The sequence below is a fragment of the Elaeis guineensis genome, chromosome 4 (assembly GCF_000442705.2).
Source record: "Elaeis guineensis isolate ETL-2024a chromosome 4, EG11, whole genome shotgun sequence".
Lineage (NCBI taxonomy): Eukaryota > Viridiplantae > Streptophyta > Magnoliopsida > Arecales > Arecaceae > Elaeis > Elaeis guineensis.
The window spans coordinates 75,530,809-75,542,829 of record NC_025996.2 but is presented as its reverse complement, the minus strand read 5'-3'; the positions used below and the strand labels follow the sequence as shown (position 1 = coordinate 75,542,829).

At 37.6% G+C, this 12,021-nt stretch overlaps 1 protein-coding gene across 1 annotated transcript; it reads right to left on the bottom strand.

The window, feature by feature from the left end:
* Window positions 1-1,256: 1,256 nt before the first annotated feature.
* On the bottom strand, window positions 1,257-2,999 carry LOC105036037 (phytosulfokine receptor 1-like). The gene has a single exon (XM_073256153.1). The coding sequence runs from the start codon at window positions 2,997-2,999 to the stop codon at window positions 1,257-1,259; it is 1,743 nt and encodes a 580-aa protein (XP_073112254.1).
* Window positions 3,000-12,021: the final 9,022 nt, after the last annotated feature.

Here is a 12,021-nt window from a genome sequence, read left to right as displayed (position 1 = left end):
TAAAATCTTGAGGTGAATCAAAAATATTTAGGAACTACGTAAAATATCTCTTAAAAAGCTTCAACTGGAGGGTGGGATCATAATGATTAAAGATGGGGAAATTCTGGTATTTATTCAGTTCATTGTTTTTGCAAGTTCATTTATCAACGTAGATCTGTAGCTCCTTATGTGGCAGCAATTTGGAATTGCCTCAGTCCAGAGAAGATAACCATATTGGATTGAAAGGTAGCCAAGTACTAAGTGATGATTATTTAAAGAAAAGGAATTGGATTGTTTTTAAAGTTAGTACTTTGTGCCAATCATGAAAAAACGATCAAAATCTTGTTTTGAATTGATGAAATGCCAAGAAACTTTGGTCACCAATTGTATATTTAATGCTCCCTTAAAGGTATTTATAACATTTGGACACTGGTATCAAAACTAGATTGAACATAATTGTTGTGATGATAAGGATATGGTGGTGGTGGGTATATATTGGCGCATGGTTAGAAAGAATCTCAAAATTTTTGGTAGAAAAAAGTAGATCAGATTATAGATCATTAATATGGCTAAGAAATGGGTGCAGCAATGTTTAAGATTAATAATAGTGAAATTAGAAGATCAGAAGTACATTCAGAAGTGAAGAGGGAGGGTGGCAAGTCTTGCCTAGGTGTATTGAAGCTCTATACCATCTATTCAAAGTTTTGGGATATGGAGAATAAGCTTCTTCAATGGCTACCTTCTCTCTCTCTTCCTCCTTTCACTAAAGCACGTGATCTTGCACAATTCCAGTATGAATACGTCTAAAGTGATCGGAAAATAAAATGTCTATGAAGGCCCTCGGAATTGACTCGGAGAATGCTTTAAAATAATGAACTAGATTTAATATCTTGTGGGCAGCAGACTCCATTTGTTCATACACTATATGCTTTGATAATTTTCTCATAATCATTTTACAAAAACAAGAGGGAGCCAGGCACCTAGACATGCATTAGCTAAATGATGTGAACCTATTGAAAGTATTTCTTTTTCTTTTTTTTGGAAAAATATAAAGATAAAAATTACACCACATTTGAGCAAAATCAGAGCAATGATTGGCATGCTGAGAAATTTCAATATGTCTTGTGCACTGATTTCTCCAAGCATCTTTAGGTCCTTGCCCTTGCCTCCACAGAACAAAGTTTTCAGATAGACAGCAGAGCAAGACAGTAACAAGAAAACTAGGCACAAAACCAACTCCGAATGGCAATCCCATAATACTCGTTTCTTCCTCGTCTTCATTGCTTGGGGTAGCAATGGGAGGAATAGTGTGTTGGTTTACCACAAGGAAGAACAAATTCACCACAGATTCCCAAGTTACCTTCAAAATTTGCTTCTGTGACGGTTGAGAACTGGCCTCCCTTTGGAATGACCCCACTCAATTGGTTGTATGCAGCACTGAATTGAGACAAAAAGCTTAAGTTGGTGAGAGTGATTGGTATACTCCCAGAAAGATCATTATGTGATAAATCCAGGATCTCTAGGCTTAGCATCAACGATGAGTTCGTAGGAATAGTTCCTGTGATATTATTCCAGCTCAAATCCAGTATCTGAAGCCTTGCAAAGTTTCCAAACTCTGGCCAGACCTGGCCAGATAGTCTATTGTTACTTAAATCGATTGATTCAGGTAAGGCATGGAGTAGCTCATATGTCAATGTTTCAAGTTGCTGGTTGGGCTTGATAAGTGGATCAAAAACTATTAGTTTGATTAACTGGACCAAGTTCTTGGAAATTTCTCCAGTAAGCGAATTGTTCGGCAGATCCAAGTAAAAGAGATTATTAAAGCTACCAATCCAGGGTGCAATGATCCCAGTTAGATGGTTTCTTGACAAGTCTAGCACTTCTAATTTCCCACATGCCTTCAACCACAATGGAATTGCACCAGAGAGAGCAGAGTCGGGAATAGAGAGAAGCTTCGGTCTCCTGAATCCCCATATACCATCATGAGGTATTTCTTCACTCTTGAAGTTTGCACCAAGAAGTAACATGGTCAGGCTTTGACACTGCTGTAGAATCTGTAATGTCTTTGAAATATTTTTTAGGGTGCTCTTGGACACTGATAAATAGACAAGGGATTGAAGGTTCTTGAAGCTCTCAGGGATTTGACCACCAAGCCTATTCCCATCCAAGTTTAAACTCTTCAGTTCTCTACAAAAGGAGAGCTGGTCAAGAATTGAAGCTTCCAATTGGTTGTTACCGAGATCAAGGAAATGAAGGTGAGGTAGCGCAGTACAGTTAAGATTATTCGTACCATTCAACAAATTATTCCTCAGATCTAGATGCTCGAGTGTCGAACAAGATGAGAGGGAATTGAGGAGTTGACCTTCTAGATCATTCCCCTGAGCTGAAAAGTTTTGCAAATTTGCAAAGCCTCCCAAAACATCAGGGATAGTTCCAGAGAACCTATTATAAGAGACAGCAAGGTAAATCAGACCTGAAAGATTTCCCATCCTCTTGTCAAGCTTCCCAGAAAATCTATTACCATGTATATCTAATAGTTTCAGTGAAGATAGCTTGAACAAATCATCAGGTAAGCTTCCTGAAAGGTTGTTTGAGTCAAGGAACAAATACTTCAATGACTGGCAATTTCCCAGACCTATTGGCAGATTACCCAAGAATCTATTTGATGAAAGATCTATAACTCGAGTTTGTGGTGAATTGTTGCAGATACCTGCATCAACAGTGCTAGAGAACTGGTTATATCTGATAATAAATTCAGGTAGATTTCTTGACTTACTCAGAATTGGCTGCCTGCCTTCCAATGCATTGTTAGCCAGATTGAGAACTTGAATTGATGGTAAGTTGATGACTTCTGGAACTAATCCACTGAGTTGGCTATTACTTAGATCAAGTACCTCTAAATGCTGCAGTGCAAACAATTCTTGTGGGAGGGAACCGCTGAGGTAATTGGTGGAGATATTCAGGAACCTAAGTTGATCTAGGTTGCCCAAGGATTTGGATACAATCCCTCTCAGATTCATCTGTCCGAGGTCTAACCACATCACACGTTTGCTTCGAATTTCTGAACTATTTGCTGCTGATGCAGATGAAAACTCACAGTTTGACTCCAATGCATTTGCAGCAACGCTAACTATTTCTCCAGCCTTGGACACTTGAACTCAAGCTTATGGAGAAGGCCTTCAATGCCTCCAGGTCATTAATGTTACAACTCTCATTCTCTCTCTGAGAATCTGGCACTTTTGGTTGAAAACTAAACAACACAAAAATAAGCAGCGCAAACCCAGATCTCTCATGTTGGAACCTCTCAACACACGATTGGCAGTGCCTTGGAATGGAAGTACAGAGGTCCTCAGGATCAATATGGTTAAAAATTTTTGTGTATTAATGAAGAAATAGTCAAACAGACAACGCCTTCAAGAATAAAAGAATTCATGTCTGACTTCTTTAAGGTTTCTGTATTCCTATATCTTCTTTTTGCTTTTTTTTTCCCCTTCTTTTAAACAAAGATGACTAGTGTGGATGGTGGGGTTGGTGAACCCCCATCTGTACACAATAACAAAGGTCTGGAAAGGTATAGGAAATGACCAAGCCAAACATTTAAGTAGATTGACTGGGGGAAGCCTGATTTATGTCTAATTCGTTAGGCAGCATGCAAAAAACATGTTGAGAAATAGTGGCATTAGTAGGGTGTTGCGGTATGTGACAGAAAGTATAAACAGATGTGAGGTATGCATAACAACTGATGACCTACCAGAACCTAGTCTGCATGTGGTTTGCGGTTAAGATAGAATAGGGTTCCTTGCACTTGTTTATTTCAGTCATTTTGGTATAAATCTTTCAGTTGTCTTAATTCGTCTAGAGGTGAAGTTTTTTACTCTAATATGGAATAAACTATTTTACCATATAGGATGAATTAATCTACTTGGGGTTAGTGCTGTGGCTGCATTCTCAGAATTTTGATTCTTTGTTCAAGGATAGGTGGGACCAGCATACCTCCTAGAAATTATCAGCTGCTGTAATTGATTATTTAAGAATTGGAGCAAGGCCAATGTAACTGATAGTGTGAGTAAGAAGGAGAGAGACCTGCTGACCAGAATATCTTCATATTGAAGGGAAGTCTGAGCAGCTTTCTATGGAGGAAAGATGGGAAAGATCATTTCGCAAAGAAGCCCTTGGAAGAGCTGGTAGTTAAGGATGAATTGTTGTGGAGGTAGTGAGCTCAAATCTAATGTCTAAGAGAAAGTGATTACAATTCTTCTTTTCTTCCACTAAGTTGCTAGTGCTAGAAGAAGAACTGACTAGATTAATGTTATCGACGTCGAGGGGTCCAAATTAATGCTTTGGAAACAAAAAGAAAAAAAGAAAAATATGGAAGCCCTTGTGTGATTTAAAAAGTAGCACCTAACCCACTTGTGCTCAGCTTCATTGGACATAGTGCCATTTTGTTTTCTACCCATGCAATGATAGAGCACAAATTTGTCTGAAAATAAAGGTCTAGAGTTCATTTTCACTTGATTTTGAATCCTTTTCCTCCTCGAATCTCCAAATTGAAGCTTCTTGCACCAAATCCAGACCTATATCTTCAAATCCAACTCTTCTTTCACCAGCCCAAAGCAGAAAAGCAACAAAAAAATTGATTTGGTAAGCTACATTATAATTCTCGTTTCCATTTGAAATTTGTTGATACTGTTTTATGATGAATTTCCGAAACAATCCTTGGACCAAGGTGATGCAGGTGCTTGTGTGATTGTTTTATGATGAATCTTTAAGCTTATCATAGGTTGATTTTGTGTGATTGTGGAGAAAGATTAAACATAACGACATCATGCATGGTGAAAAATTTTGGAAGATGGTTCCATGCTGGCTCCAGATAAGGGGTAAGTTCTTGAGTTTTTGGATTTCTATTATTTTTCTAGTTAGATGTGAGACTTAGTTTGGGTATTTGGAACATTGTTTCATAGGTTCATATTCAGAATTAGCATGCAAAAGAAAAAAAATGTGTTTAGGGTTTTGCAAATAGGGGTATTTTCTACTGATGGATTGATTTTAAGGCTGTAGATTATGCATCTAGGTGGATTCTTTAGAATTTGAGTTACCATCTTTCGATCCGACTACTAATCCTTTCTTATATTTTTATTGGAGACTATTGGATGAGCTAAATTTAAAGTCAAACCTTAGGTTTATGATTCGACCAAGGGTCTGTTACCACCATTGATGAAACCACCGGTGAAGGAAGATCAGGATGAGATAATGGAGTTATCATAGATGGGTTGTCAAGATAGATAACATGTTAGATGTGTGCCCTAGAAAGTCAATTGTTGGCTGATACATTTGTATTTCTAGAGCTATTCTTGTACTTATAAAATTTTACTATTAATAAAAAGATATTTTTATTTTCAATCATATTTATGTGTCCATGATTTATCCTAGAAATTAATAAAGATGATATTGTATATTCTCAAAATATTGAAAATTTGAGATATACATTATTAGTGGTTGTTTCTGAATACTCCTGATCGTAGCATCGTCATGGAGGACAGTAATCAATCTACTTAAGATCGGTACACAGATCACCTTCCTTTTAGACAGATGAGTCTTGAATCTGCAGTGTAAGGACACTGGGGTGAGAGTGCAGATAGTTGTTAGAGAATAACTTGTACTGAGCGTGATCAACATGAAAAATTATTTGGATGTCTACTCAATCGTCAGTGGTCTTCTCGATGCTGTAGTGGTATGAGTGGTCTTTTGACTTACGATGTGTTGGCTATTCACAACGAGGCTATTGAGTTTAATCGTACTTTTTTTAGTCCCGAGCCATTTGGATCCTTGCTGTGTGTATGTTGGCTACAGTAGGTTCAGATTCACTGTTAGAGTAAAATACACCTAGATGGAATCTATCGATCTTGATAGAAAAGTAGTCCTATGCGATTCGTAAGACTGAGTTCAAAAAATCTTTAGTCGAAGCAATGTGAATATTTGAAAAGAGTTTCCACGGGATTCACAAATGAACTCGAGTCGAGCTAATCTGATATATGACTGACGATGGATTTGATGAGTTTCTATGACTTCTGTCAAGTCGGGACTCACGATAAAAGGATGAATTACATGATAACTGCACCTAGGGTTTATATTTTTCTATTCTGTTGGGTTACTACTACATGCTGCTACACGTCATTGGTGGATTGTGAGAACTCACTAAGATTATTTTTGGATCAACGATCTTTGTTGAGGTGAGCTAGAATTATTGTTCTAGTCCATCAAAAGGAGTTTCGATGATACTATGATGGAGATCCAGTATGTCTTACTATCAGACAGAATAGAATCTGAGGGATCACATATAAAGGAGTTTGACCCGATCCATGGCTTGGATCAAATTTGAATTATCAATTTGATTGATGATTTAAATTTGAAAATTATTAATTTGTTACAGATTCAGTAATTACTAATTATTAGCACAGAAACTTAATTATAAATATTATAATTTAATTGGAGCTGATTAAATTATGAATCAAGTCCTAATTAATTTAAATCAGATTTAATTTAATCGAACTTGATTTAATTTAATATTAATTGGATTCAATTATTCAAATCAGACTTGGATTTTAATTCAGATTAGATCAGATTTGACAGTCTTTCGAATTTGATTCGATTCGGACTCAATTTGGACTTGATTTGGATCCAGTTTGAACCTAATTGACCTTGATCCTTAAAGCCAGTTCTCTAAGCTTCTCTCTCCAAGTGGTTGACTAGAAAGAGGATGGAGTGGGGATTATTCTCATTATTTTTCTTGGCACGTGCATAAAAGAGGTGTAGAGAGGTTGTTACATAGTTTCTTGATTAGTTAGGACTCTTACCTAGATAAGAGATCAAGCCCAACTAATCTAACTGATACCTATTGCTTTTGGCATGGGAAACTAGCATGTTTTGTGCGACAAAATTATTTAAGGAGTGGGCTTTTGGGTGAGGAAGTTACGGTGTTTTTTTTGTGTGCTATATTTCTTGTCGCCCCTTCTTCATCCACGCCAACTATCTTCTTTCCTCTCCCTTCTACACCCCAATTCCACTCCAGATAAGATCTGAGAGAGGGCCTAAATAGAGAGAAAAAGAAAATCAAGAATTTTTTTTTGATTTTTCTTGGTGGTTAGGATCAATCCCTAAGATCCTATACAGGGCTATATCAAGTAGATTTAAGTAAAGGGCTCTGATCCAAGCCAAAGAATGAAGCTTGCAAGGGAGCTAGCACCTCGGAGGTTTTGGAGTTCTGATTGGGACATCTCTGTGTAGATACCAGCAGAGGCCGGATGCTTGCGCGTCTACGACAGGAACCCAGACATCCGCAGGATCCAATCCGACGAAAGAAGAGGAAAAAGTGATCAGATATACCTTCTTGTTGCTGTTTCTGATTTCAGATCTGTGTTCATAAATTTATTTATACATATTAGACGATCTTAGGCTTGATTATGATTTAGAATCAGTATGCTTAGATTAGATTAAAATTTTTAAAATCTGCTTCCGCTCTAGTTAGCGTAACCATACTGATCTATGCATGCGAATCAGTCTGTTTTCTACCATGCATCTTAGTAAAGGAAGATTAGGACTCATATTCTTAGAGTTTGGAGTTATCCTTTGAAAAGAAAATTTTGATTTGGATTATCTAATTGAATTATCAATAGAACCCGGGATTAATTCAATCCAGCTCAGTTCTAGATATATTGGACTATAGAAGGATAGTAGAGTTCATGCCATTATCCTAAACATGGCAATAGGCTTGAGGGTTAATCACGATAGGCATACTCGAGGATGAAGAGACCAAGGTTTTGCACTAGTTCTACTAGAAAATTTGAAATTTTGGATCTTCCCAGCTCCAGTTCAAAGTGGTTTTTTGGTTGGAAGTCATTTAGAGAACTTACAAAATTTTGATGGTTTTATCAGAGTGTGCGTGGAACTATAATGGTTTGAATTATTTTTAAGCTGATTAGAATAATAAATTGATTGGAAAGGTGTTATGACGCAAGATTTGATTTAGTTTACCAATAAAACATGGAATTTATTAAAAAGGATGACGTTGATGATTGTTTGGCTAATCTGGTACTGTGATATTTTTACCAGTATGTTCTTCTTTTGTGGAATGTATTTAGAAGAATTTGTGGGCATGTCAAGTCATGATCAGTGGGCCATTAGTTCTTTGGTTAAGCTTGGACTTGGATTGTATTAGCATCGATCACTTTTCTTCTAGCTCCAAGTAGTTACTCCATCAGCAAAGATTTCTCCATATAATGGAACGATTTTGGGAATTGTCTGGTGACAGAGTCTAGTAGTTAAATCCTAGAGGAGCCTCACGGCTTGGCTTACACAATGCGGCTAGGAGAAACTGATATGTACCAAGATTTGAGGGAACATTTTTGGTAGGATGACATGAAAAGAGATATTGCTGGGTATGTTACTTTGTGCTAAGTATGCCCGTAGGTAAAATCTGAGCAATTGAGATTCGTTGGACCACTGCAGTTTTTTCTTGTTTGTCAGTGGAAATGGGAGCACAATGCAATGGACTTCTTGTCTAGAACCCTAGAGGTAATGAGGTTACACGAGTGATTCTTGATCTAATAATCAAATTGGCACATTTCTGTTGTTCAGAGTTGGTTTCTCCTCACAGAAATTGATAAGCTTGTGCCTTAGGCCAATTATTGAAAGAGCCATAAAGCTCCAAGAACCAAGTTAAATTTCAACACCATCTTCCATCCACAAACTGATGGATAGAGCCATAAAGATCCAACTGCATTACACATTTGCTTGGAACTTCTGAACTAATGCTGCTGATGCAGATGAAAACTCGCAGTTGACTGCAATCCATCTGCAGCAACGTGAACTATTTCCCCAGCCTCGGACACTTGAATTCGAGCTCATGGAGAAGGCCTCTAATGCCTCGAGGTCATTAATGTTACCACTCTCTCTCTCTCTCTCTTAGAATTCAGCACTCCTGGTTGAGAACTATACACCACGAAGATAACCGACACAGCTCTCCCATGTTGGAAGCTCTGAACGCGCAATTCGCAGTGCCTTGGAATTCAAGTACAAAGGGCCTCAGGATCAATATAGTTAAAATTTTTTGTATGCATTAACGGAGAAATAGTCAAACAGGTAACGCTTTCAAGAACAAAAGAATTCATATATTAATGGAGAAATGGTCAAATGTTGACTTCTTCAAGGTTTCAGAATTCCTATATCTTATTTTTACCTTTTTTTTTTTTTTGTAGCTCTTTTAAAAACGGATGACACATGAGCATTGGGGGTTGGTGAACCCCCATTTGTACATTAACTAAGGTCTGGAAGCATACAGGAAATGACCAAGCCAAACAATTATGTAGATTGACTTGGGGGGAGCCTGATTCGTGTCCAATTTGTTAGGCAACTTACGAAAATCATGCAGAGAAGTAGTGGCATTAGTAGAGGAGTGTGGTATATGACGGAAAGGAAAAACAGGCGTAAGGTGTGCATTACAACCGATGATCTACCAGAACCTAGTCTGCATGTGGTTTGAGATTAAGATAGAATAGGTTTCATTTCACTTGTTTATGTCAGTCATTTTGGCTATTCATCTCTCAATTTTCTTAATCCCTCTAAAGGTGGAGTGGACTTTTTAAAATATGTGCAATGCTACTTTTTTTTTTCTTTTTTTTCTCTAATGCGGAATAAACTATTTTACCATGTAGCATGAATTAACCTACTTTGGGTTATGGTTGTGGCTGCATTTCTGAAAATTTTGATTCTCTGTTCGAGGATCGGTGGGCCTAGCTTACCTCCTTCAAATCTTCAAATGTGTTAATTAATTATTTGAAGAATTGAAGCAGGGCCAATGAAATTAATGTTGTGAGTAAGAAGAAGAGGGAGATGTTGAGTAAGAAGACGTGGAAGGGAAGTCTAAGCAGCTTTTTGTTGAGGAAAGATTGGAAAGGTAGTGCAGCAAAAAAGCCTTTAGAATAGCGGGAGTTAAGAATGAATTCTTGTGAAGGTAATTAGGTCAAATCCAATGGCTAAAATAAGGTGATTGCAACTCTTCTTTTTCCACAAGGTTGCTAGTTCTAGGAGGAAAAAAAACTGGATTAATGTTGCAAAGGTAGAGGGGTCAGATAAGGCTTTGGAGGCAAGAGAAAGGGAAGTTACATATTACCTACTTGTGGTAAGGCCCAATTTTACCAAGCTAATATGTGATTGAAAAAGTAGCACATAATGCAATTGTTGCCCAAATTTGCAAACCTAGGGGAGGGGGGTTGAATTGGCTTCTTAAAAATTTAACATAATTATGTACACTAATGTTATTTAATTAAGTGAATGTGAAGCGAAAGTAGTGAATGTAAGTAGTAATATGCAGGGATAAGAGAGAATACAAGAGAGTAAAAAGCAATTACAATCAAATACCATAATGTTGTAGTATTTTAGTATCAAACTCAGTATCTATATCTACTCTCCAAGAACCCTTGCTTGAAAATTCAACTATAATCAACTAGATTATAGTCCAATTATTTTACATGGTCTCACAATTAACTTAATTTATTTTACTTAGGAAAACAACAAAAATCTTCCCAACTAAGCCTCCTTTGGTTTAGTCTCAATTTAATGTCCAATTCAAGGTTTGGACAGATTTGTCCCTCAAGTTTCACCGCTTTGCAACTTGTTACAAAAAGATAATTTAAAGTAAAAAAATGGAACAGTAAAGCTTGGCTCTTTTTAAGAGAAAAAAAGTAAAAGCTCGATGTAGTGCAGAAGAAGTCAAAGTGATTACTCTTTAATGCTTGGACTTCTCTTTTTTTATGCTTGAGAGATTGATCACTTGATGGTCATAGATATCCTCTTAGAAGCACACTCAACCAATGCACTTAATAGTTCTCCTTTGAGTTTTATCAAAAGTATTCAATGTATTCAATGGAAACTTATGTTCTCTTCACTTAAAATCCTTTTTCTTGCGTTCTTCTTTTAATTTCTAGCCTTAAGTACCTTTAGTATCTAAAACACATGTTGTGAGAACCGGACCCTTTGGATCCGATTCACCCTGAAGCTGGCATCCCTTACCGACTTCATCGGAAACCAAAAAAAAAGGGGGACGCAGAGAGGAGGGAAGAAGATGAGTTCGATTGAAATAAGGAAACCATGTCCCCTATTAATTAGAAGCCGTGGGAGAGGATAAGGGCCATAGGTGTTCTCAAAGGAGTCGTATGCCAGTGGGGAGGAGTCCAGATTGATCACGTCGGTGAGACCCAACCCTATCCGAAGAGAAATCAAGTTTATCCCTTCCCATCTTTTTCTATATAAAACCTCCACCTCAGTTGATTTTCCATCACCTCCTCCTCTTTCTTCTTCCCCATCTCCGATGGCCATCGCATGATCATGCCGAGCACCACCACTTTCTTAAAACTCTAACTCTTCTTCTCTAAAACCCTAACATATCTTGTTTCGGGAGATCTTGAGTGAGATACCGTCGCTTTTTGCCGTCAGTTGCTGTCACCATCGCCGTCACCATCATCGATAAACCTCTCTTCCTTTTTTTCTTTTCTTACTGGCCCTAGGGCAGTGTCCTTCTCTTCTTTTCAATGGAGTCCTTGGTCATCGTCAGTCGATCACCACCTTTGACCGTCGTCGTGCCACCATCCTCAGCCAATTCGATTGCTTCATCGCTAACCCCCCCCACCGCTGGTCGACTTCATAAACCCCAAGGGGTGGGGTCTTGTGATTGGTTAAAAGAGAAAGAGAAAGTGAAAGAGAGAGAGAGAGAGAGGAAGAGAGATGGGTTGGGTGTGTTGGATGTGTGCTCTAGAAGTCAATCTTGGCGGACACATACTTTTCTCTAAGACATATTTTGTACTTGTTGGGTAGTATTTAAAATCAATCATATCTTATGTGTCCATGATTTATCCTAAAAATTAACAAAGATGATTTTGTATATTCTCAAGATGTTGAGAATTTGAGACATACATCATTAGTGGTTAATTTTTAAATACTTTTGATCAAAGGATCGTCATGGAGGATAGTGATCTATCCATTCGAGAT